Raw genomic sequence first — 26,709 nt, 5'->3', positions numbered from 1 at the left:
ATACGAACAAACACTAGGCAGTAGGTGGCGCTATATTACCCAATACCCCACAGTAGAGCAATTTTGGAGAATTGAATCCACATGATCTTGGTAGCCTGTAAGAACGGCCCCATACTGAGTCATTATTGTCCTATTACTCTCGATTTCCAGCAGGCTCTCAGACAGACCTTACATTCAAAGCTGATGAGTGGGGTAACTGAATCTGCAGCAGAAATCTTAGACTTTCATATCAAATAAAGCTAGTCTAAGCTGTACTGTGGAGGATAAACTAAATCGAACAAATGGACTTATGAGCTTATAGGCCTACATATTATTGTATTCATTTTGGGATATCTCCCAAGAATATGATTGGCAGGCCTATTGCAAGTCTATTTCTAGAAATATGAAACATTTTACTGTAGGGTTCCATGTTAACATGAACTCTTAAAGGGGAGAATTATTGTAGGCTAGACTACTCATGCCCTTGTGTTCTGCTCTAAAGCAGTTCGAGCAAAAGTGTCCAACACTAATACACGCACACACTCACACCCAAGCTAACGCTAGGGGGACTCCTGAGTTCACGAGCGGGAATGCAGCCCCATGTCTGAGTAGTGCTGTTGAGGGCTCGACAGTCAGAGAGGACAGAGAATGCAGCTTTGGGTTTGGGTGAGCCAACGTTGTATGACAAACTTATCCATAATCTTCGGTGTCCTCCTAAAACGTCTGAACATTTGCAACCAAAAACAAGTGTCGTATCAAGAAGGAGATAAAGTGGCCGCGGCTTCACTGCGGTGTTGGAATAGCCTACAAGGGTGTCAGTGTGGTGAGTAGCAGAGAAGAGCGGTAGCTGACTGTTCTTCAAGCGTAGGCTACATTGTAACATTGTATCATGTTATTGGAGTCTACAAAACAGTTTGGGAATTAAGCATTGTAACAACATGTCGACAGCTCCGAGCTAACAGTCTACCAGTTAAGGAGGTGGCCTGACAGTGTTGTGGTGGTCTCAGGGTGAACGGGCAGCGTAAGGTGGGTTATAGGCTATGGATGTACACTGCTTCAAATGCCATGAGACAGGCGACCATGTTGCTAGTGGTAACAAGGCGACATGAGTTGACTCACCAGACATTTGATATGCTACTACAATAAATGGCCAATATTGAATTTCCAATTCTACCGACTCGAATGTGTGGTCTAGAACTAGAGGATGTCATTAGAGGCATCAGTGGTTAAATGAAATAATTAAAACCTAGAGACTAGCCTATAGCCTACTGGCTTGAATATAGTTGCAGTGGAAAGTCTACACAGCCTGACATTGTACATGTAACCCAGTTGAACGTGCAATTGAATGCTTTCTTCTGTTTCATGGATAAGTTGGTTTCTTTCAATTAAACAATTAAGACCTAAATAACCAGAATGTCAAATGGCTGACTAAATTATCAGAACCATCAGTTAATATCGGTCTAATGTCTCTTTAAAAGGGAGTACCGCGAATGACACTACAGTGGCATGTTGTAGCCAGTTGACATACACAGGGCGTCCTGTTATGTAACGATGTATATGCAACCAAATAGGCCCACATGAATTGTGTGATAGCATAGCCTACAATACTACCCCAAAACAGTAAAACGGACACATGACAACAAGCATACGCAAACAACTTGAATGTCATTCATACTGCGAAAAATCCGTCATCTACCGCTGTGCTGCTTTGCTCTAACCTTTAATGTTGCCCATTGCGAATACGAAAATAAACCATGCAAGATTAGAAATATTATCTTGAACGACGCTAAAACATGCATGCACTGTTTGTATTACATAACACCCGCATGCCGCTGTCTCAACCGGGTCGTAAATGCATCAGAGGTGAGTGCATGCAAGTAAGTAGCATGCAGTCATTGAACGTAAATCGGATGCTTCTCAGTCATTTGAACAATATTTAGCCTAATTATTGCTTTAATCGGCTATGTTTTCCGTTTTCATGGCCAAAGGGTTATCCGACGTTTGTTGACATCGGAGAACTGTCTCTGGTTTGTCCTTGCCAGCTTTGACTCGTATCTCGATAAGGCACAAGAGACCATGCAAGGTTAGACATATTTTGGTGAGCGCATGATCACCCTATTGAGAAACCGAATGCTCGAGTACATCAGCTGACCACATTATAATCAATTTAGAATGTCATGTATTGACCACACTCAAAATAACACGTTTGTCTTTAATCAGGCCAAATGTGTTCTTTTAAGGCAAGTGTGTGTGTGTGTGTGTGTGTGTGTGTGTGCGCGCATCTGCACCTAGACAGTTTTCCATTAGATTATCTTACGAAGTTTAGAGGTTAGCAGTGTCCTTGACTTGTGCCGCCCCAAACCAGCCAAAGTGACTCATCAATGCTAATGAGAGAAGCATGGACAGTTCAATCTAGGCTGGAGAGCTCTTGAACTCTGATGGTGCCCACTCAGTGGGCTTTTGTTACCCAACAGGATAAGCCCCCCCCCTCTATGCCCACGCAGGGCTGATGGAACCTAATGGCCCTAACGTGATGGCTGTAATATGAGTTAACCACACAAAGCCTGATGAAGTTCTCCATTTAACGTCCAGTTAAAGCAAGCAATGCAGAATTATTTAGAGCAGAACTGTTTAGAATCTTGGTAATCATGCAAATCTTTCTCAATGAAGCGTGACACCGGGCATTAGCGACAACGGCAACAAATAACAACAAAGATTTGGCTTCTCACTTTGTATTTGATTGCATGGAAAGGCCATTTTGTTGGTGAGGCGGGTGTGATGGTTTGTGGAGACTGTCGAGGATCATTTGGCTAACAAATATTTTGTTGACAGCATTGCTTATCTCTTTGACACACATTGAATTTGGCACTTATTAACTTGTCTTTCTTATTGTTTTCTTACTGACTGTCCTTCTTTGGAAGATTCCATGATTATTTGGTGCACCATCGCCTCACTTTAAGAGTTGTGTTCTGAAGCTTTCATCACAGATTAAAAAGTGTTGTTTTTCTCTCTCAGGACCTGGGTAGCAAGTGTTGTGTTCTAAAACAACAACTCTAAGAACGGTGTTTCTCTCCACAGAGGCGGACATCTTGGACTGACACACCTCTCGTGCTGTGCTGCTGGTCGGTCTGACTTTGTTGTGTGTGTGTGTGTGTGTGTGTGTGCTCAGTGGGATAAATGAGAGGCTTGGCTGAGGAGCGCAGCAGTGTTGGAACACACAGTCCAGCCCAATCAGGTAAGACCACCCTCGGCCCTCCTTCCGTTCTGAATGTTCTCACTGAAAAACAAAACACACACACATGGTCGCATGCTAAAGGCTGAGAATGAGTAGAACCGAGGTGTTGTGTGTTATGTTCTCTCAGTCGTGTCTAAAACGGACATCAACTGTCAGGAGAGATCTGTTGTTTCTGCTCCACCCACTCCCACTGTGGGTCGTTCCCCGTTCTAACTGTATCTATCTCCGGCGCGTCAGCGGGATGTCGTGGGCCAGAGGGTTCTTCGTAGCCAGAGTGGATGAGAGAAAGACGGCGTGGGGCGAGCGCAATGGCAACAAGTCCAAGAGGACGGACGGCTCGTCCCTGTGCAACCCGCGCTACATGAGCTGCCTGCGGGACTCGGAGGACTTGGAGCCGCCCCCTCCGGCCCCCCAGCACTACCACTGCGGAGCCGGGGCCAGCGGGGGCAACTTTGGCATGCGTTGCGTCTGGCAGGAGGACCACTACGGGAAGCAGGTGGGGGGAGCGGGCGACCTGGGCCTGAAGTCTGTGGCCCTGGGCTTCGAGGACGGGGAGCTGAAGGGGAGGAAAGGCCCGGAGGAGGGAGGGGAGGACGGAGGGGAGGACGGCACGGGCGGCTGCAAGGCGGTGACGGCGGCGGACTTTTGGACCAGGCTGGTGCGGGTGTTCCAGTCCAAGAAGTTCCAGTCGGCCAAACTGGAGCGTCTGTACCAGCGCTACTTCTTCCGACTCAACCAGAGCTCCCTGACCATGCTGATGGGCGTGCTGGTCATCGTGTGCGGGATCATGCTGGCCTTCCACTGCGTCCACGGCCCCCCGGACGTAGCCTACGCCTCGGTGCTCTCCGTGGCCATCGGCACCTTCCTGGCCATGATGGTGGTGTGCAACCGCAACGGCTTTCACCAGGACTACATGTGGATCGTCAGCTACCTGGTGATCGGGGTGCTGATGGTGGTGCAGGTGTTCGGGGTGCTGATGGTGGCCCCTCGCAGCGCCTCGGAGGGGATCTGGTGGTCCGTGTTCTTCATCTACATCATCTACACGCTGCTGCCGGTGAGGATGAGGGCGGCCGTGCTGAGCGGCGCCGCGCTCTCCACCATCCACCTGGTCACCGCCTGGCAGCTCAACCAGGACGACAAGTTCATCCTCAAACAGGTGAGAGGCGTTCACCGCCGCGGCCGACTAGGGATCCCCGAGGGTGCCGAACGAGGCCTGGGTCGGTCACTTTGTGAACCTCGCCGATTTGTGCCGTCCTGGCCTCGACGGATCCCGTTGCTTCCGCTTTCCGTTGCCGCGTCGACTGCTTTTTTTCCCCCCCCCCCGCCTGGGAGAGACACCTAGTCTCGTGCTCTCACACGATCACACAGCAAATCGCGTCACTCGACATGGGTGGAAATCCCCAGCATACCTTTTTTTAAACTTGTTTACGTTATTTGCCCTTGAGCATGAAATCTGACTGGATCAAAGTCCAGGCTAAATGGGGCGTAGGCTTCACCAGGGGCATTTAGGGTGCAGACTTGTGCATGAGAAGTGACAGACTTACGCCACCCTTTGTCGTCGTCCACCCCCCTCCCCCCCCTTCCCGCTGTGCCTCGTATTATCATTGGACAATTGGGCAACGTTCCCCATTACTATTCATGACCTACAGTAAAACGTCCTAGTTTTCTTCATTGATATAGGACAAACTGTGTACAGACTTTCTGGTGTCAAAGGTGCTGTACTAAAAGTAGACGGTACAGTAAATCTTTGGCAGCCTTAAAATGAGATTTTTAATGAGGCTATGTTTTCCGCTTTAGGGCAACTATTGGCAACTCTTTTGGGATTTGCAGAAGGTCAGCTAGGTTGAATGAGCCTCTTTAGCTGTATAATGTAGGAATATCATGACAATATAATACTGTATCTTTCAAGCCTCAATTCCCTAAAACAAGGAAGGCATTGTTCCAGAGGGAGGGGTGGGATATTGTGTGTTGTGTAATGGACTTGACTGAGAACAAAATAACCATTGCTTAAACTTGGAAGAAAATTGTGAATTTAAGTTTAAGCAGATTTGTAATTTCCATAATTTAAGGACAGAAAATACAGAGTGGCACACATAACTTGCTAGAGTTTATTGGCTTATCAATAGTTTTATTCGAGTTTATTGCATCCTCTTTTTTTGTCCTTAAGATGAATAGAAGGATTATTGTAGCCATTATATTCTTAAATCCTTATGTTAGTGTTGGTATTTTATTTGAATTAAATGGACAGTTGGCCCAAGCACATTCACTTTTTTTAAATTATTACACACAGTGGCAAAAATAATATTCCTTGAGCTTGCTGAAGTAATAACATTTACATTTATTCATTTAGCAGACGCTTTTATCCAAAGCGACTTCCAAGAGAGAGCTTTACAAAGTGCATAGGTCACTGATCATAACAACAAGATAGCCACAAAACATTGCGAGTAGCCAAAACATGAAGCACACAAGTAATACCCATCAATGTAGGGCCTCACCGTGTGTTACAGCCTAATGTACCCCAACTCCACCTCAATATCCAACACCAGCCTTAGTGTGAGTGGCCTGTATGGACATCGAATACCGGCTTGTGCTTTGACTGCCCCCCCCCTAGACTGTCTGTCTGTGGGTCCCTGTGCTTGTCTCCCTGCCTCCACCTCAGCGCTCCACCTCAGCGCTCACTGCTGATGATGATACTTTTTAAATAAAAACAATGATTGACCACCTCATGACAAACCTTCTCTTAATGGAACTGTAGACGGCAGGGTTCATCTTAGATGATTGGGTGTCTTCAGTGATCTCAGAATTCACCTGGGTTTGGGAGAACAGGCGTTTGCCTCTCCTTACCACAAGTGGATACTTTGACTGTAGGTCTTCTGAGTTCCTAGTTGTTGTTTTTCCCCTTATTTTTATATTCCCCCTGGAGAAGGACATGTGGGACATCATGAGGGCAGAGAGGCGAGGCTGATCAGGCAAACAAAAGGCATCTTTGTGAGGGGCTTCCATGATGAGGGAGAGTGAGACACGGGTTGGGGTGTGGGGGGGGGGGTGTTGGGGGGTGGGTGGGGGGGGGGATGGTGGTGACATGGGATGTCTGCCACGGATGGGGAATGAAATGGTTTACGCATGCAACAGAAAAAGCAGTCTCCTCCTGTCTCTCCCTCTCTCTCTCGTGCTTTTTTTCTGTCTCTCTCTTTCTTTCCTATGTCTCTCGCTCTCTCTCCCCAACTGTGAGTCACGATTCCCATCGTACAAAGGCCCCCTTAGATAGAATGCCCTTTCATATCTTGCTGGGCTCCGAGATTGAGCTCACGGACCTCGTGGTGGCCATTTCCATCAGATCTCTCCCTCCACTTAGACAGCCAGCAGTTAGATGAAGATAACCAGCAGCTCTCCGAAGAACGGCGCCGATGGCGGTTCCCTTGAAGTGTTCAGAAGTGACCTCGCCTCCCCGGGTCACCCTCCACGTCTTAGCCAGCGTTGGAGAACTGTGAGATGGGAGGAGGGGACGAAGGGAAAGGCCTTGAATGAAACGGCGTCGCTGTCTGCCGACTGTCGCCCGCCCAGCGGTTTTTAAACATGCAGATCGAAAACAGAGCGATGCCTCCTTGCATGTGTGTGACACCGAGATGAGATTGCGGGGCTGTCGTTAAGGCTTTTCACTTTGGCTTCGTGTGACTACCACTGGGAACAGGCCTCGTGTCTTGGTGCGCATACGTAAGGCTGACATCACACACGGAGCCTTTTTTCCACTTTATTTCAGAAATTCCCGTAATCAAGTCTGAGCCCAAGATGTATTTTTTTTATCATTGTAATTCCACATTGTTGGATCATCATAGGAATGAATGCGCAGTCTGATGTACTATAGGAAGTGTTTACGTCATGTACATGTAAGAGGCCCTCATAAATCCTACGCCAGGTCGACTGACCTGTCTTCAGTTGAGCAGGACTGCCGGTAGTGAGGGCAGTAACCGGAGGAACAGGAGTCCTGACACACCAGGAAAGCACATCTAGTCCAGGCCTTTTGTGTCTGCACAAAACTGACTGCTAGAGGAAAAACCAGTTCCTGAGGCAAATTGTTGTGGAGTCAACCCATGCAGGGTCAATGGAAATGTACTGATCCTTGCCTCGGTGATGAAAAAGATACCAATCAATGAATTGTCGTAGGCAAGGCAAGAGGCGTACATAATGCATTTAGGGCAGAACATTGGCCTTACGTAAGAAAACAGCTTGACAACCATCACACAATACACCTGAACCTGAGACCAATTACCTGCGGTTTTTGCCTGGAACATTTGAGCTCTGTGTCATTTGTCCTCCAGCTTTTGCCAAATTGGGAACTTCTTTTCCTAGTTTCACTGATTGAATTGAGCAGTGATTTAGATGATCCAGTGAACAATATGGCAGTGTTCTGTAGTGGCTGGTCCTGTACACCAACCTTCCTCTTCTCTCTCTCTGTCTCTGTCTCTCTCTCTGTCTCTCTTCCTCTCTGTAAATGTATCCCTCTTTCCGACTAAAACTCTCTGTCTCTCCTTTCTTTTTCCTCTCATTCTTTTGTCTCCCTTTCTGTCTTTCTATCTATCTCCCCTTCTCTCACCTCTAGCTCTCTCTCTCTCTCTCTCTCACTCACTCACTCACACTCACTCACTCACTCACTCACACACACACACATGCAGGGACGAAGTGTGCCCTCCCTGTTTGTCCACCAGCACGGTCCAGCTCCCTTGGTTGGACTATCGGGGAGAGGGGGAGGGAGGAATGTGAGAAACTCTTCATCTGATTTGATGGCCGCAAACAATACACCGTCTCAGATACACTGTCTCAGATAATGGAAAGGCAGGATCCTTGCTCTGAGAGAGCGCTTGTGACTCATCCACTCATTGTGTTACAGCCTGGAGCTGTGATACAAGACTGGATAACTTACACCGTGGTGGGTGGGAGCTATCGGGATTAGTGATGAGGAAAATATTGCACTTAAAATAACACAAGCGATAACAGTCAGAACAGCACTGGCGCTAAGAATAGTTATGTGAGTGTGGGGACAACTTCTGGGCTTCTAATAACAGATATTGCATGGCTTAGTGAGGACTGGGCCCACAACAAAAGTAAATACAGGGATTTGTGTCTGAATAGCTTTGGAAAACAGCCAAATGTTATATATTAGGAAGCCATTAGCAGTGCTAAGTGTTGATCTGCATGGCACGCAGGCCCCTAGGCTTTTAAAAGCAGTTTTTGCTGAAACTCCTGCTGAGCCCAATATGCTGTCATTGGCTCGTGCTGTGGAGATAAATATCCCTGTTTGCTAAACTGTCATCTATTATGTCAGTCATGGCTGTCGTCTCGTCATTCAATTAGGCTGCCACCAATACTTGCCAGATAGCACTTTTGTGTGAATAAAACATATATACACACAGACATAAATGTGAGATCACAATATGGAAGATTATCCTCGGGTTTGAAATGGACTTTCTTGATCAATACATTTGCTGTAAAGTTTGTATTGCAAATGGACCACACAACCGCAACCTTGTACAATTGTTGGCCCACCAGCCTGTGCTTGCCTGATGTCTTTTATATGCTGGAACAAAGATGTGTTAGTCAGAGGCTTCACTCTTCCAAACTATTGATATTGAAAGTATAACTGTATTAGGTCATATTTATAGCCGTAGCTCAGATGACTGCCTCTCCTCTCCTGTGCTGAACTGTTTTCTCTGCCGCTGTCGACACACTGATTTATGATGAGCCTCTGATGGAACTGTGGCCGCACATAAAACACATTTCAGGTGTCGATAACACTGAGAGGGTCCTGGCTGTTTGACCTGTTTCCCCAAAAAGTCTTAAGTTTCCTGGTGTGTCCGGCTCCAATTTGGTCATTTAATGACCCAAATTTGACGACGTTGTTGACCTTATATAAACAGGAAGATTTTCGATTCGAGGTCAACCTGCCAAGAACCAGCCATTTTTAGGACCTCACATTGCCTGTCCTTCGCAACATATTTGTGTCCTCCTTTGTTCCCGGTGAACATCTTGTTCTTCACCCGTGAAACATCGTGACGTGCTTGACGTTGACGTGACCGCGAGCTACCTCGTGTCACCCCTGGAGAGCTTCGGCTTCTCTCCAACAGCTTGCTCATGTGCTTCACTTCACCGCCTGCTTTCAAAGCGGCACCGATCCATCCAGATGTTGAAACTAGAACCTGTTCCACTGGTCCCTCTATCGATCTGTATACATAGTGGTTAAAGTCAATATTTAGCATAGTTTGTGTTCTGATAATGTTCTGAAGAAGGACGGTTTACTGTTTGTTTTATTTAGCGAGTCCTGAGTAGCCCGGGGGATTTTGCGTCGTGTTTGGAAAACATTTACGTCGCACGTGTTCGTTTCCACTGGGTTCCTCGCGACAGATGTGTGGCCCATGTCCAGACGTATTGAGCTGGGTGAAGGGGCCTAGCTCCCTCTTCTGCTCGCTTTTATCTTTCCGACTAAAACTCTCTGTCTCTCCTTTCTTTGTCTCCCTTTCCATCTTTCTCCCTCTCCGTATTTCCCATTTGTTTTCCTGTCACCCGTTAGGACGGTTGTTTATTAGGCAGCCCTCCTCAGCACAAGTTCAAAGTTTTTTTTTTGTGGTCAGAAATGCCACCATAGCCTCTTGCTCTGACATAAATTAGAGTCCATGACATTCGTTTCTGGGAGACATTTTAAAAGTTCCAGATGCCTCTCAAAGGTCATCTGTTGGAGTCAAGCCTCCATGTCAACAACCCCATCCCCAGGGTGTGTGTGCGTGTGTGTCTGTGTGCTGGGTCAGGGAGGATAACCCACTGGCCCTTTGCCTTCACTTCTTCTACAGAGCAGCAGTTGCATATCACACATGTATCCCTATTAACCTGCAGTACACACACCAGACTCTATTGTCCTGTTCGTTATTTATGTGTGTACACTATGTATGCTGTTACACTTTCTTCTCAACCCAAGGAGGAATGCCGGGCCAACCATGTCCTGTCATCTATTGAATCATTGTCCACTTAATCATAAGTCGGTTGAAGTACGTTCTTAAACATTGCCAGATCTATTGTTTTATGTTGATAGGTGCATCTCACTTTATTTGCACAGCGATTGACTTTCCAGGTCACAGCTGGCGTTTCTGTTTGAGTGGTGCTAGCTTGTGATATCTTGTTTGAGCGGTGCTAGCTTGCGATATCCCGTTTGAGCCATATCTTGAAATCAGATTCCGCCGGCCCAAACTGGCCCCTGTGTCGACTAGATTGTTCGGGTGGGTACGTTCTCAAGCACCGGCTCACGTTTGACGATAGACGTTGTTGATGTTTTTTAGGTCAGAGACAGCGGCGTTTGTCAGGGTAATGGTTGTCAGGGTAATGGTTGTTCGGGGCGCGGCTGGAAGAGCACAAGCAGGTCATTTCCTCATTGTGTTAGTGCCTTATTAAATCAGCAGTGTTTGATCCATAGGCCGGATCAAGCAGTACAGTAGGAGTGTTAGAAGCCGTCTCTACATAGAGGCCTTCTCCCTGGCCTTCTGTCTGGACCCAGACTGGGTGTGTGAGACTTCTGAAATCAGGCTGCGCTCGGCCATCTGTGCACACCTGCCAAGCAAAACACTCCTCTATCCCCTTGTCTGTTTTCACGGCTGGCTTTTCTGTATTTCTCTGTCTCTCATGATTCTGTTGCTAATTTCTGCTCGGTAGTCCACCCCGAGGACAGGCACACCTTATAAGTCAATGTTTAGACTCTTCTCAAGTCAGTCCGCCAAAGAGGTTCAGCTTAAGTCAATGTTACAGCACACTGAGACATGCTTTATGGAGACCTATCTATCTCCTCTTCTCTCTCCCCTCTCTCTGTCTCTCTGTCTCTCTCTCTTTCTGGAGTGTGTTGTTTGACTGGGCTTGGTCAGATCTGAAGTTTAGGAGGATGGAGAGAGATAACAAGCTTTATGATCAAAGACCCGTCAATCCAAAGAAAAACATGCATAGCCTTTATGGCATAGCTAACTCAGTCAGCTGACTAGGGCGAATCATTTGTTACAGCACACATGCAGTTTATTTATAACCTGTCCGCATTTCAATTATTCAACTCAATTCCGTAAACATTTGTGGGAGCCTGCAAGTCCTCCAGTGAGTGAGTGTGTATGTGTGGTGTAAGTGCCAAAATCAATGGTAATAAACATCATTACTGCAACCTCGGGAGTGTTTGAAATCCAAGAGTGACACAACAACGACATCAGCAGCAGATCTCCGGGCCGGAGGGAGAGGGGGCCGCGACTGCACACCCGGGCGATCACAGGAGCGGAAACAGGTGGTCGGGCACTCCCACACCACTTAACAAAGTTATCCGATTCGGTCAACTTCGCCATGCACCATCTGTTCGGGATTAATGCGGTCAAGTTCAGTACCACAGCCGTCAAGACCGCCACCTCAGTCCCGAACCTGGGAATCGGAATCTAGCAGCTGCATTACGCAACAGGAAGAACTGTGGGTGCCGAACCACATGGCCCCATCGATGGTTTATTTATGACTATTGGTTCTCGGCTAATTGAGTGAAGCTGCGGCTAAGAACTCTGTGTCGTGGTTGGTTGAAAATCCGTCGGCTAATCCGAGTCGAGGGCGGATGATATTTATGCTAGGGAAGGGGATGTTTCTGTACAGTGACCTAGAAATGACGTTACTGTGACAACTCTAGAGGGGGCCCAGCCAGAGGAGAGACTTGTTGGGATCATAAACTGTCGTCACACATCACAAACTTCTCCTTCCCGAAACCTGGGATATATATAAAAAAAAAAGAGGCGCTAGTGAAACTATTTCAAAACAAACGATTATCCGACATTTTCTTGCCTCTGTTTTCCGTAATCCTCTTGTGGTTAAACACATCTGTAAGCGGTTTTGTTTACTTTTCCCCCCTCCACACGCCCACCCCTGCCCCCCCCTGCCCACCCCTACCCACCCCTAACCCCAAATGGTCACCCGATCCCCGCGATCTGCATCTGTCATCACGTTGGATGAACAACGTTATCCCTGCGCCAGGTGATTAGGGTTTTGTTGTCCGGCACCGAGGTCGTCAGGTCGTCTCCTGTCCTGTTGTGGCAACAGCAGCCTGGTCCCCTCCTGTGTACGGTGTAAACCTCCGCCACACCCTCCGCAGGAGACAGCCACGGCTCCACCTTGGCCCCAGGCCTCTCGGTGGGGGGTGGGGGGTGGAGGGAGGGGGCGGCATACTTCCCACTGCTATGCGTCAGCTCTGCTCCCCCCCACACACAGCCCCCTCTCTCTGTGGGACGTTTTAATCTTCCAGTCGAGCTTGCTTGATTAGCGACAGGACGGAGCGATACGAGTGGAACCTGGGAGTGTTGGAAAGCATGCGGCGTGCGTGCATGCCGAGTGGATGGCTCTGACACGCACACACGCGCACACTGGTTTGGCAGCATACCAGCCGAAGAGTGCCAGAATGCTGGTACTGATGTTGCGATTAGAGGGGCCGCACTCCGGCGCAGCCTCGTCATCGCAGGGCGCGGCACGGGGAGACGCCGCTCGAGCTGGCGCGCTCGCCGCACGTCCTTTTCTTATTAGGGGTGATCTAATGGTATATAGACAGTTTGGCGGCCGGGGTCAGAGGTCAAGCTGTTCCCAGGCTGTGGTGTGTTCACGCGCTCTTGTTGGGGGCGTGGCGGGGGCAGGGGGGGTTCCGAGAGAGATTTTGCTGCACGAGCATGCGCGGAAAAGGAATGTGTTTGTGTGTGTGCGTGTGCTAGAGGGCTGGTTGTGTGAGTGCAGACAGAGAGAAAATGTGTGTGTTTGTGTTTGTGAGTGATAGAGGGGAAACCCAGCACTCTAATAGGTTCTGTGAATAGTGCTGGCTGAGGACTGGTGAGAAGAAAAAATCACTAACAGACTCTGGCCTGCAAACACGCACATCACATGCACACATCACACACACGCGCACACACAGAGGAATGTTTTTTAGGGCAGCGACCCCGCTAAGCCAACTCTAGGCTGTGACTCCACTCAGATCGTTCTCTAGTGTTGCAGCACTGTTGCTGCCCTAACGCATCAGAAATAACAAGTGATCTTTTTTCTCCTTTGGTCAACACACTCTAGGCTGTGACTCCACTCAGATCGTTCTCTAGTGTTGCAGCACTGTTGCGATTCACTTCTGGTGAAATAAGTGTGTTGACCAAAGGAGAAAAAAGATCACTTGTTATTTCTGATGCGTTATGGGGATGACATTCTGCTCTGACGGTTGCCCCCCTTAATCATATGAGTGAAGCGTCGTAGGGGCGGGACCGGGGAAGGGGGGCGGGGTCAGGAATGTGCCCACCATGCTGTGCTCATCATCTCTCAGTCAGATCACCTCTGATCGCTTTTTCAAACATTTTCTGAATCAAAATTAGCTGATTTGAAAGATTTAGCTGCGAGGAACTCCCATGACAACATAGCCTTTATGAATTTGGTTGTGCTCCTCGCCCAGGTCAAACTGACATGAGCTCTCCTGTGTGTGTGTGTGTGTGTGTGTTTGTCTTCCCAGATCAGTGCCAACGTGCTGATCTTCCTGTGCACCAACATGATTGGGGTGTGCACCCACTACCCTGCGGAGGTGTCCCAGAGACAGGCCTTCCAGGAGACCAGGGGCTACATCCAGGCCAGGCTGCACCTGCAGAGGGAGAACCAGCAGCAGGTGCTCACACACACACACACACACACACACGTATTGCATGTGCTGTAAATGAAAACACACACATCGACTATCAAGGGACAAACACAAGAGCCCAAGGGATTCAGTGTTTGGCTAATGTGTCTTTTGAGGTCAGCAGCATGTTTTGGAGTATATCGAGTTCATCTCTATATTTTAGCAACGTGCTCCCACGCACATGCCAACGCAAGTGGTGACTCTTTGAGGATCCTAGCTTTAGAAAACAGATGAAAGTGAATGAACTGAGTGCTTTCCCCCCCCCTCTATGTTATTTGTCTCTCCCTCCCTCCCTCCCCCCCCTCTCTCTCTCTCTCTCTCTCTCTCTATCTCTCTCTCTCACCGTCTCAGGAGCGCCTGCTGCTGTCTGTGCTGCCGAGGCACGTTGCCATGGAGATGAAGGCAGATATCAATGCCAAGAAGGAGAATATGATGTTCCACAAGATCTACATTCAGAAACACGATAATGTCAGGTAGGTCGCAGCTATGGTGACAGTCGGAGGCTGGGATGGGAGTGATTTAGTAATATGGAACCAGGATATTATTGCTTGCTATTGGCCCAGATTAGTCCCCTGAGTCCTGCTGGACATGGCTAACTATAGATTGTCATCTTATAACAGAATCGTCACTTTTTTTTTGGTGAGTCTGAAAAGTTGCACTGGAGGTCAGTCATGCTCCTGAAATGAAGAGTCACAGCAATACCCCTCAACCCCCCCCCCCCCCCCCCCAACACCTTCCCTCGTTCCTCCCCTGAGAATGAGGCCATCCATAAGAACATCCGAGTGGGACCGTTCGATTCAGATTAAGACCGAGGAAGCTGCTCTCCGTCAATGGCTCTCCAGGGAAGACATTCAACTGAGGTCGGATGAGGACAAAAGACAGAGTAGGAACACGTACCTGGTTGTTGACCCGGTTAACCGCCCCCCCCCCCCCCCCTAATGTTCTATTCATCCAATCAGAGATCAGCGGAGAGAGCCCGGTTCTCTTCTCCTGTCAGTGACGAGGATGAGCATAACGGGGCCAACAGTGCCACCTGTTGCCCCCCTGGAGGAAGCTCCTGTTGTTTTCCCTGTTTGGATACAAGTCCAGCCGCATGGGCAGAGCAGAGGGCCGTACGGACAGGGGAGAAAGAGAGCGGAGCGAGCGAGGCAGGGGTGGAAGGGTGGAGGGAGAGCGGGGGAAGTGCTGATTCACGTTTGGGGAGGGCTGGAGGAGGTGACCTAGATTGGCCCAGATCAGACGCCAAACACGAACCAGAGCTGAACAAATGAACCCCCCCCCCCCCACACACACACACACACACACACACACACACACATACACCCCCCCCCCCACACACACACACACACACATACACCCCCCCCACACACACACACACACACCCATACACACTCTTTCATAACAGTTGCCCGGAAGGCGCTAGACCATGCTAACTATGCTCATTGATCTCACTGTCTCTGCCTGTTTGTCTGTCTCGCCCTGTCTCTCTGTTTTGGTTTCCGCCACTCCCTCCCCCTCTCCTTCATCCATCCCGTCCCTTCTCTGTCCATCCCTCCCTTTCCTCTCTTCCTCTTCATCTCCCAGTATACTGTTTGCAGACATAGAGGGTTTCACCAGTTTGGCGTCCCAGTGCACAGCGCAGGAGTTGGTTATGACCCTGAATGAGCTCTTTGCCCGCTTCGACAAACTGGCTTCGGTGAGCCCAGCCCCAGTTCCGGCTCTTCTATAACTAGATTATTTCATCCAGCTACAAATTCAATACAGAGAAGCCTAACCGTATGTAATTGTGTTTCTGCGTGTATGTGTCCTTATATGTGTGCGCGCACTTGTGTGTGTGTGTGTGTGTGTGTGTGTGCCGTTTTTTTATTTTTTTTATTTTATTTTTTTCTCTTGTGTGCTTGTTTACGTGTGTGTGCACATGTGTGTGTGCTTGTGTACGTGTGTGTGTGTGCTTGTGTACGTGTGTGTGTGCTTGTGTACGTGTGTGTGCTTGTGTACGTGTGTGTGCTTGTGTACGTGTGTGTGTACGTGTGTCCCCTGTAGGAGAACCACTGTCTGCGTATTAAAATCCTGGGGGACTGCTACTACTGTGTGTCTGGTCTCCCTGAGCCGCGGGCCGATCACGCTCACTGCTGTGTGGAGATGGGAGTGGACATGATAGAGGCCATCTCGTGAGTGTCTCTCACACACACACACACACACCCCTACACGTAAATTACCCAAACATAAACAAGTGCCTTCCAAGTCACCCACATGCGCACCTCACGCACACGTGATGACGCAGCACAAAAAGCGCAGCAGCATGTGTGTTTCCCTTCCGCGCTTTGTGGTGAGGGAGCTGTGTGTGTGTGTGTCCACAGGCTGGTGAGGGAGGTCACGGGCGTCAATGTCAACATGCGTGTGGGCATCCACAGCGGACGTGTCCACTGCGGCGTGCTCGGGCTGCGCAAGTGGCAGTTTGACGTGTGGTCCAACGACGTGACGCTGGCCAATCAGATGGAGGCGGGGGGCGCGGCGGGGTGAGAGAGCACACCGCCAGCCCCTCCCCCTTCCTTGTAGCACGACTACCTCCCATTGGTCGGAACTGTACACCTCGTTTATAGCCGTGTGGATTCCTGGTACTGTAGCCCCATTCTGTAGACGCACATGTCTGATCTGTCAGTTTGACCTGTGTGTGTGTGTGTGTGTGTGTGTGTGTGTAGGCGTATCCACATCACCAAGGCCACCCTGCAGTATCTAAACGGTGACTATGAGGTGGAACCTGGTTCTGGAGGAGACAGGAACGCCTACCTGAAGGACAACAACATCGAGACCTTTCTGGTGCTGGGCTGCAGCCAGAAGAGGGTCAGTCACACACACACACACACGGTTGGGGATTCCACAGTATGTGAAAAGCAATTCAAAACATGGTTCTTTTTAGTAACTAAAGCAAGCAGAACAAACTTAAGTTAACCATAGAATAATCTTGTCTCGGACCAGTTTTAAGCAAATTTGACTAATTCACACTAAAGTTGACAGTACCATATCTTCAGGGAGCCAGCTCGGTGGGTAAAAGGCATCACCATGGGAAGAACACTTCTGTACATCTGTGTGTGTGTGTGTGTGCCCTTCAGAAAGAGGAGAAGGCCGTGATGGCCAAGATGCAGCGGGCGCGCGCCCCCTCCACCGAGGGCCTGATGCCACGCTGGGTGCCTGACAGATCCTTCTCCAGGACCACAGACTCCAAAGCCTTCAGAAAGATGGTGAGACCGGCCTCCTCCGGGAGCAAACCAGCTCTCCTCCTCCAGCTCTCAGCCTCCTCTCTAAATCCATGTGCTGTTATATTTTTCTGTTTACTTTTGAAAATAATGGAAATGGAGACGATTCACAGATGACGTGAAGGTTTTTGTTTGCGGTCGAACGGTCGTAGGTTTGACAAGTGCTCGTGATGGGATCCTAAAGCCTTTGAAGCTAACAGAAGCCAATAGGAAAATGTGTTAAACGTTGGCTGCAGTCCAACCAGCAGGGGGTACAGTCCAGGGGCAGGACCTGGCAATGGGCAGCCAGAAGCAACCAACACTAATCCTGATCTTATTGACTGTGTACTAGAGTGAGCAGGTTTCAGCCCTGTCCAGTTCTTTGGTCTCTCTGTCCTCTCCTTCCCCTCCTCCTCCCCTCATTCTCTGGGGGCTTGTGCCAGGAAGAGGGGTGGGGTGTCATCTGACACCTCAAAGCTTTAATTAAAACATCAACGTCTGGCTGGCTGGCTTTAGACAGTGCAGATGTCCAAGTCTGTGTGTTTTTCACTTTCAGCGGCGTTCACACTGGTTCGCTAATATTCTCTCTCTCGCTCTCTCTCCCTCTCTCTCTCGCTCTCTCTCTCTCTCGCTCTCTCTCTCGCTCTCTCTCTCATTCCCAGGGCATCGATGAAACGTCCAGCAAAGACAAGTGAGCCCCTATTCCTTTTTTTGGGCCAATGAAAGTTGTTATTGTGTGTGTGTGTGTGTGTGGTGGGGGGGGGGGGGGGGGATTGTGTGAGAGGTGGGAGAGTCTGAGCGGTGTGCCTGTCACTGTATTAATCCCACACACATCCCTGAGTCATTCTACCTGCCACAAATGAACACACACCCCCCCCCCCACCCCACCTCCTTCGTAGCCGCTGCGCCCAGGAGGCGCTGAACCCGGAGGATGAGGTGGACGAGTTCCTGGGACGAGCCATCGACGCCCGCAGCATCGACCAGCTCCGCAAAGCCTACGTCAAGAAGTTCCTGCTCACCTTCCAGACCGCCGCGCTGGAGAAAAAGGTTGGGGTCGGCCTCTCACACCAACACCGTATCCCTTCTGAAAACAATCACAGCGAAGGCCCACCGTTGATGCCGCGTTGTAAACGAGGATCGGCCGGTAGGAGGGGACTCCGAGCCTTTGGACCACACAGCGGGAGCGTCCTTCTTGTTGTTGACCCCCCCCCCCGGTTGGCTTGCATGCTATAATGCTAACGCTAACCATGCTAACGCTAACCGTCCTGCCTTGTATCCCTCAGTATTCGAAAAAGGTGGACGATCGCTTCGGAGGCTACGTGGCCTGCACCCTGCTGGTGTTCTGTTTCATCTCCTTCATCCAGATCATCATCTTCCCACAGTGAGTTCTCCCTCTCTCCCCAGAGCCCGCGACAGCGCTATCGCTAACCATTAAGTGTATGTACGGTTTCCCACGTAAGCGTGCCGGCCGTACGTGACCTCCGACCTCCGTGTGTGTCTCCCCTGGCAGCACGCCCCTGATGCTGGGCCTCTTCATCAGCATCTTCATCATCCTCGCCAACATCCTCTTCATCTGTGCCATCTACTCCTGCATCAAGGTGAGTGTGGGGCCACAGGCAGGGACACACACTGCGCAGGGTTAGGGAGAGGGACGTTGACGGGAGCACGGTTGGGTAACGTTTGATCCGGCTTGTTCCCCGTCTCTCTGGCGCCCCCTGCCTGCCTGCCTGCCTGCCGCCTCTCAGCTCTTCCCAGAGGCCCTGCAGACCGTGAGCAGACGGATCGTTCAGTCGCGCACCAACAGCACTCTGGTGGGCGTCCTCACCATCCTCCTCCTCTTCATCGCCGCCTTCGTCAACATGGTGAGGGCCCGATGCCATTCCCCCCCCCCTCTTCTGCTCTCTTTGTCCTAGTTCTGGTCAGGCAGTCCAATAAACACACAAGACTTCAGGGTTCAGTTCCCACAGTAATGATTCCAATTCAACCTGGTTTATTTATAACAATTAAATTATTATCGGTTAATCAAGTGAATAACTCTAAGAAAAAATGGTTCAATCAACGTTTCTCTGTTGCTACACTACCAGCCAGCACGTTCAGAACTGTGTTGACGCTAGACTTTGTTCCCGCCACCACACGCACTCCCCCCTGACAGTTTACCTGTGACCGGGAGGGCCTGGTGGAGTGTGTGGCCCGCGAGCACAACACCTCCCAGAGCTCCGTGACCCTGTGTCTGCTGCACAACCTCTCTCAGGCAGCCGACGACGGGCTCACCCTCTGCAACAGCCGGGACACACCCTGCCACTTTCCTGAGGTGTGTGCGTGTGCGTGCGTGCGTGCACGCGTCTGGGGCCGATGTGCTCGTTGAGTATTTTGGTGGTGTATGGGTAAACGCATGTCTGTGTTACGTTGGCCGGTCATTGCCTTGTGAATGTGTTACAGTACGTGTTTGTTATGTGTCGGCGACTTTGTCCACTTGACGCTCTCTCTTGTCCTCCTTCCTTGCCCTGGCTATTCGTCTCTCCACTGGCCCCTCCCCTCCTCCCTCTGCAGTACTTCAGCTACAGTGTGCTGCTGACCCTGCTGGCGTGCTCCGTGTTCCTCCACATCAGCAGCACGGGGAAGCTGGCCCTCATGCTGTCCCTCCAGCTGGTCTTCCTGCTGCTGGTGGAGTGGCCCCAGGTGGCCCTGTTGGACAATTCCGACCTCCTGGTGACGGCCAACTCCCTGTGAGCCTCCATCCTTCAGCTCCTCGGCTCGTCCTAGTCTTGGCTTTCTGTCAGATTCGATTTTGACCTTGGTCAGCAAATCGTTCGTTCTACTATTCGAGCAGTTTTGCACCCATATTAAATGTGTGTTTTTCTGTTTTTCCTTCAGGTCTATAACTCCTTCGAATGAGACTCTGCAGTGGTGCGTTTGATGATCTTCCCTTTTAAGTAGCTCATTCCGGTGTAAAATATTTTTTTTTTACGTTTTTTATTCCCACTGTGTGTGTGTATAATGAGTCTTTTTTTTCCTATTCAGGTTTATTGGTTTCAATGAAACTGAGGAATGGTAATTTGTTCTCCTTGGTTTTTGGTCTTATTATCTTACAAGCCTGATTTCCTGTGTTTTTGTTTGTATTTTTATAACCGATGTGTCCCTGTTACTTCCACAGTCAAGAGAGTGTGACCAAGGTGTCCCTCAAGGTCATGACCCCGATCATCCTGACCGTGTTTGTACTGGCTCTGTACCTGCATGCCCAGCAGGTGGAGTCCACCGCACGCCTCGACTTCCTGTGGAAGCTGCAGGTATGACAGGACAGAGCGTTCTAGAACGCGTCATGGGCTGTTAGCCTAGCGTGTCCATAGAACATGTTTTCACCTCTACACTGCAGCCAGGTAGGATCATTAGGAACTTTGCCACCTTTCAAAGCTTCCCAAAGCTCCCCTCGCTTACTGATATTGAGATGAAGTTACAGTTTTGCTGCAAGGTGTTTTAAAATACAGACTGCTCCTCGGCACTAACCACTGTAATGCTGTTAGCACTATTTGTTGATCGCTTTGGATAAAAGCACCTGCTAGATGAATGTAAATATAACTATGCTACATACAGTACTGTGCAAAGGTTTTAGTGGCAGAAATCATGAAAGTAAGGCACAAATGAAATGAAAAGACGAAACAAAAAATAGCTTGACAGTGCACTTTTATACTGCCGCACAAATACAGACACCCACATGTAAAAAAATAAAAAGACAATATTTATGTAAAACACATTGGAGGCCTAAGACGTTTGCACTGTCCTGTACGTGGAGGCGCTGCGATGTGGCCCCGCTCCTCAGCCTCAGTGAGGACTCCTCTGTGTTCCCTTCAGGCCACCGAGGAGAAGGAGGAGATGGAGGAGCTGCAGGCCTACAACCGACGCCTCCTCCACAACATCCTGCCCAAGGACGTGGCCGCCCACTTCCTGGCGCGCGAGCGCCGCAACGACGAGCTCTACTACCAGTCGTGCGAGTGCGTGGCCGTCATGTTCGCCTCCATCAGTAACTTCTCGGAGTTCTACGTGGAGCTGGAGGGCAACAACGAGGGCGTGGAGTGTCTCCGGCTGCTCAACGAGATCATCGCCGACTTTGACGAGGTGAGGCGGGGCGGAGGGGAGGTGAGGCGGGAGGTGGGGGGGGGGGGTCGGAGGTCGGGGGAGGGCTTGGATTGTGATTCAAACCCTCTGGTTGGTTGGTTTCCCTCGCAGATCATCAGCGAGGATAAGTTCCGTCAGCTGGAGAAGATCAAGACCATCGGCTCGACCTACATGGCCGCCTCGGGCCTCAACGACTCCACCTACGACCGCGAGGGCCGCTCCCACATCCTGGCCCTGGCTGACTACGCCATGCGCCTCAGGGAGCAGATGAAGTACATCAACGAGCACTCCTTCAACAACTTCCAGATGAAGATAGGTGAGGGCTTGCTTGTTTTGTATTTGTCACCTCCCGCGCAACATGTTCTATTTTCGTTTCTGTAGTTACTTTTGATCTTTTGTCTATTTTACTGTGTATGAAACAAAGGCTGCGGCACCTAAGTTCAGATGGTCGATTGCTCGTGATTGTTGGTTAGAATTTTTTGACAAGCTACAGAGGTTTTCACGGCAATTCAGTTCAAAGTTCTTTTGGTGGCCACGTGTCCCGTGGTGACAAGACACCCTGAGTGATTAGGCCCGAGTTTCAGGTAGTTCATGAGATGTGACCCTGTGATATCGTCCCCAAGGTCTGAACATGGGACCTGTAGTAGCTGGGGTCATTGGTGCCAGGAAACCTCAGTATGACATCTGGGGGAACACAGTGAACGTGGCCAGCCGTATGGACAGCACTGGTGTCCCCGACTGCATCCAGGTAAACCACCCCACACTAACCTGACTGGGTTAGACCATCTAGTTGGTCTGGTCGATAATCCACTGAAGCTGCATTGTTAATACTGCCACCTGGTGTACGCAAATTCTACTATCGCTGTACAAAGCAATGTCAAGTTGTACGTTTAGTATGCACAAACGGAGGCTACATTTGTCGAACGAACGAGGCCGGGCTCACTGCGAGCATGCATGCACGGCGCCCTTCCGACGCCCTCACCTATCTCGCGCGTGACCCTACGCACTCGGCGCTCGGGGTCTCTCGAATTTACATAGGCTGCGTGCGCGGAGAACGCACGTTTGGTTCTGAGTTGGTCAGAGGCTCCCTTTCGAGAATCCCTGCACCCAACCTACCACGGTGTTGCGCTGGGCTTTGAATACAACATCAAGAGATCTTTATTACAGCAAATGTTTTTGGCCTTCCCTGGCAAACATCACTCTTTGTCGATCACTTATTACTTTGTTATATTTCTCTCCCAGTTAACAGTTCCTTACAGACAAAACGATCAAGAGCTCTCTTCTCGCTCTTATTCCACTCGTTGTCTCTAGGACACAACACCGCACCTATTGTTTTTTGAGAGAGAGTGAGCCTGAACAGCTGAACACTTCCCGGGGACTCACCACGGTTCCAGGCGTGTGGCGCTTTGCGAATCTCCCGGGTCCGGCGAGGGGCGCACAAGGGAGGACGGAGAACGACTTGTCTTTTACATATTTTGTATTTTATTTTTTATTATTTTCAGGATATATGAAAATAATTGACTAAAACTGTTAACAGAGTAAGACTTCGACAGCTATATCCTGTCTATCGCACTGACTTCTTCTGTGAGCCCGCTGCCCCAGATGGGGCAGCACTCGAGGTGCTCTCTTCTCTTGCTCTTGTCTCTGAAGTCTCGTGTTCTTCTCTTATACATAGACATACAAATCATTTTATATGCTTCAAAACTGATGACAAATGTAACTTTTGACTGTGCTATGACGCACGTATCCAGGTATCGTGCATGTTTCCAAGTAACCTGCACTCTCTAAAAGGTAGCTATCTAAAAAGCTCTATGAAAGTTCTCTAACCACATCATATGCAGGCAGTTTCTAAGAAGTCATACGCAAACAGTGTCTAGCTGTCATACAGAGGCCTCCTATCTGAAACTTTCCGCAAGACGGTTTAACACATCTTATCTTAGATGCACATCAGCAAGCAGTTGCTAATTCATAACAAAATGGAAAAGAGTTCTAAAACATTTGCAAGCTTTTGCTAATCCATCCCGTCTCAATACACATATGGAAGCAAGTTCTAACACATCCTATGCAAATACACCAATTATCTAGTAAGCATTTCTATTCATTATTTCTACAAGGTGCATTCAAACAAAGGAGCCTTGAGGATCCTTTGACACATTTCTTCTGGTTTCCAAACCACATAACTATCTTATTTTTATTTTTATTCTCATTAAAGCATCTACAATGACAGCCTCTTTCACTTGGGATGAACCATCTTGTAGGACAATATCAAGGGCTTTCATAAGGGAGTTATACACAGACCTTATTTCCGCATTTTCTTGTCTACTTAGGAGCCAAAGCATAAGATAATAATACCAAAACAGACCTCCACCAGACTACACCAGCTGTATAAAACACATCATTATAGTTATGCATCGTACAATAACGGTAGCGTAACACATTTTCCTACGTCGCTGAATGACGTGCAGTACATTGATCATCTTGAACCTCCTAAGAATGAGTTGAGCAGCTGCTCCTGACAGGACGTGTGGAGTGTGTCTCTGAGTGTCCAGCTTCTCTCCTAGGTGACCACAGACCTGTACCATGTGCTCTTCAACCGGGGCTACCAGCTGGAATGCCGAGGCGTGGTCAAGGTGAAGGGGAAGGGAGAGATGACCACCTACTTCCTCACCAGCGGGCCCCAGGGGAGTTAAGCTCCAGCTGCACTCACACAAAGGGACGCCAGGACAGAGAACCCAGCGAGAGCGAGTGGTCGAACTCGCAAAAGACGAGCCCAACCACAGGACCACACTGGGGAGCGGACGGTGTCCAAGAAGGACCCGGTTGGGTGTGCGTGCTGGAGCTCTCCTGTATTCAAATGTGCGCGGACACACACACACACACACAACACAACACGTCGGAAAAGTGTTCTCGTTTCCCTACTAAGCTGCTTCATGTATGATTTGAAGAAGACCTATTGCCTTAGAAGGAGATGACTGAGCTTAACTAAAGGCTATGTTTGTGCGAGAGTACAAGTACCACACAGTTCCTTATTTATTTTCATGGCAAAGTTTGTTTGCTGTTTTGTTATTTTCGGGACACCCTTCTGACGAGACTCTATACGCGTATAAATATGCAAGGATGACAAGAAGGATGAAAATGACCAAAGAACAAAAGGTTTGATATGAGGGGAAAGTTATCTGGAATTTTCTCTACTGGTCTACCTTTCACTTTGGACACGGCCATGTTACTGTCGTTTAGTCTAACACTTCTTTTGTTTTGGGACTTGATATACTCATGGAGGAAAACAAGCACACACACACACACACACACACACACACATGTAGAGCAGCCTTGGATCGTATTTCTGGATTCTTATCAGGGCCTCCAGTCTGCAGCGATGTCCTAGATCACAGTATGAACATAACGCTTCTGTGTCTTCTCTTTTCAATGCATAAAATACTGGAGATGTTAGTTTTTGGTACACACCAGAAGGAAAATGTTGTGATGGACAAATGGTTCCGTTCTGTATCACGGTACTGGAAATTTTAACTGTTATGAGAAGTTTTGTAATTGTGTGTGTGTGTGTGTGTGTAAACGCCTGTGCGTGTGGGTGGGTATGTGTGTGTGAGAGAGAGTGCGAGTGTGTGAAATGGAATGCTGTTCTTGATCTTTAAAGGGGAATAACTTTTCACTGTGAGGTTTTTATGAAACTTAAAATGATACTGACAAAATGCTTTCTTGCCAAACTGGTTATTACAAGGCATGTGTTTTTCTTCTTATATGTTGGAGTTGTCTGTTCATTCCTCATTTTCTGTTTTTTTTTCATTACCTTGCTTTCCCCATGCTTTCTATTTGGATGTGATTAGGATTGTTTTTGTTTCATTCCATCCTGGATGACCGTCACATTTTCTTTTAGTTTTTTTAGGGGTCAGACAGATGAATGCTGTCTGGACAATACTTACCTGTACAGTAAACAACGTTACACTGGGAGACCTAAATATACCCTATACAACAGGTGCTTCAGCCTACTCTGCTCCATGGCATTTAGTGTTTGATGGTATCGAACAGTATTGGCACACAGTCTCTTTACTCCCCAAGGAGCATTAAGAAACATTTATTTCATTCATGTATAAAAAAAGAAATGTGTCTGACTACTGTAACTGTGACTCATGTTTCAAAGTAATTTCTCACAACACAAAAGAGATATAAGACGATACGAAAACCACTGACAATGTTGCAAATGTGGTTGAGAGACAAGCCGAAATGATGCACTGTGTAAAACTTTTTTACCTTTTATTTTACCAGGCAAGTCAATTAAGAACATTCTTATTTACAGTAACTATTTAAAATAGGAGAGAGTAGTCAATAGACTCTGAGCTTGTGTAGGTGTTGAGGTTGTTGCTCTGATGCTGGAGTGAGAGAGGGTTGCTGTCATAGTCTCTCTCACCGTGGTGGAATCCTGAACCCATCATTCAATAAACATGTTGTGATCCCAGTTTTCTTTTTTTCAATTTTTTTTTCAATTTTTTTTTTTTTTTTTACATTCATTTGTATTGTCTTGAAGCTGGAAGGCTCACAACATATATTTTTTTGCATTCCAGAAAATACTTCCCTTGGATAAGAGATCAATAAATGGATGTTTTGTATTATTTAGGTCTATTCCATTATTGTTTGTTGTTTTTCCTCAACCCCTATTATTGAATTGCTTTGAGGTTCAGGTGAGACAAATCAAGCCAGGTCAGTGTTCTCACACCTTCATCCAGCTGATCATGCTCACTCTGACCAGTTGTTTGAAATTGGATGAGAAAGTTAGATACTGTGCATGAACTATGAACTGAGATGTTTCTTAGAATTGTGTCAATACTCCACATATTCTGGAGTCAAATCAGGTGATCAGATCACTTAACTCAGTACACACACACACACACACACAAAAATACCTTCACAAACATACACTCCTAACCTCCATCAGCTTCAATGACCCCATAGACAGACATGCTTGCTCTGCCTATAGCATAAACACAGACTTCAAGGCCAGTAGCAGATAAAAACACCTTCATGCTGTTATTCCAAACACTGGCTCTCTCCTGCTAACCCTCACATCAACTTTCCCTCCTTCCTCTTCTGGCTGTTTACATTTCAATTGAAATGTCAGAGCCTGCTTTTGGATCTTTGCTGGGTTATTGTTGTGTGGACAGTTTAATTTCACTTACGTTCACATATTTAAAGCAAATGTTTTGTTTTAGTGAGCCATCATAGATAAAATAATAAAATCTTAGGTTTTTTATTTTATTTTTAAAAAGTAAATATTTATCCGATATATTTTTTATTGTGAATAACCACTGGAGGGCAGTGGACGACTACATTTCATGGGACTGATGGCACAGATGGATTTCAAGTTATTGTCTGTCAACATGGGTAGTGGGTTTTTTCTGTACTTAACAAAGGCCTATCTTTTTTTTAATGGAATTACACATTTT

General features: G+C 48.3%; 1 protein-coding gene across 3 annotated transcripts; it reads left to right on the top strand.

Annotated features, from left to right (window-relative positions):
• The first annotated feature begins 581 nt into the window (after nucleotides 1–581).
• LOC134018573 (adenylate cyclase type 6-like) lies at nucleotides 582–25,878 on the top strand. Of its 3 annotated transcripts, none has more exons than XM_062458624.1 (24): nucleotides 582–802; nucleotides 3,149–3,214; nucleotides 3,452–4,370; nucleotides 13,740–13,889; nucleotides 14,253–14,374; nucleotides 15,486–15,597; nucleotides 15,945–16,072; nucleotides 16,262–16,420; nucleotides 16,604–16,745; nucleotides 17,015–17,143; nucleotides 17,800–17,828; nucleotides 18,037–18,184; nucleotides 18,421–18,518; nucleotides 18,648–18,735; nucleotides 18,883–18,999; nucleotides 19,290–19,448; nucleotides 19,688–19,863; nucleotides 20,012–20,044; nucleotides 20,159–20,188; nucleotides 20,292–20,424; nucleotides 20,987–21,250; nucleotides 21,362–21,566; nucleotides 21,874–21,998; nucleotides 23,812–25,878. In XM_062458624.1, the coding sequence occupies exons 3-24, from the start codon at nucleotides 3,456–3,458 to the stop codon at nucleotides 23,938–23,940; spliced, it is 3,591 nt and encodes a 1,196-aa protein (XP_062314608.1). In that variant the 5' UTR covers nucleotides 582–802; nucleotides 3,149–3,214; nucleotides 3,452–3,455; the 3' UTR covers nucleotides 23,941–25,878. The 3 variants fall into 3 exon arrangements, with proteins under 3 accessions (XP_062314608.1, XP_062314606.1, XP_062314607.1); XM_062458622.1 differs by having other exon boundaries at nucleotides 3,058–3,214; XM_062458623.1 differs by lacking the exon at nucleotides 582–802 and adding an exon at nucleotides 815–1,005 and having other exon boundaries at nucleotides 3,058–3,214.
• Nucleotides 25,879–26,709: the final 831 nt, after the last annotated feature.

Source organism: Osmerus eperlanus, chromosome 4 (genome assembly GCF_963692335.1).
Source record: "Osmerus eperlanus chromosome 4, fOsmEpe2.1, whole genome shotgun sequence".
Taxonomy (NCBI): Eukaryota; Metazoa; Chordata; class Actinopteri; order Osmeriformes; family Osmeridae; genus Osmerus; species Osmerus eperlanus.
The sequence above is the reverse complement of the archived record's forward strand: the minus strand, read 5'-3'. Positions and strand labels throughout refer to the sequence as shown.

Bases quoted from the DNA above. Each gene is read 5' to 3' on its own strand.
- LOC134018573 (XM_062458624.1), top strand. From the start codon at position 3,456: ATGTCGTGGGCCAGAGGGTTCTTCGTAGCCAGAGTGGATGAGAGAAAG. The intron at 17,829-18,036 runs GTGAGCCCCTAT...CCTCCTTCGTAG, and splicing joins GAAACGTCCAGCAAAGACAA to CCGCTGCGCCCAGGAGGCGC. The intron at 18,519-18,647 runs GTGAGTTCTCCC...CTCCCCTGGCAG, and splicing joins CAGATCATCATCTTCCCACA to CACGCCCCTGATGCTGGGCC.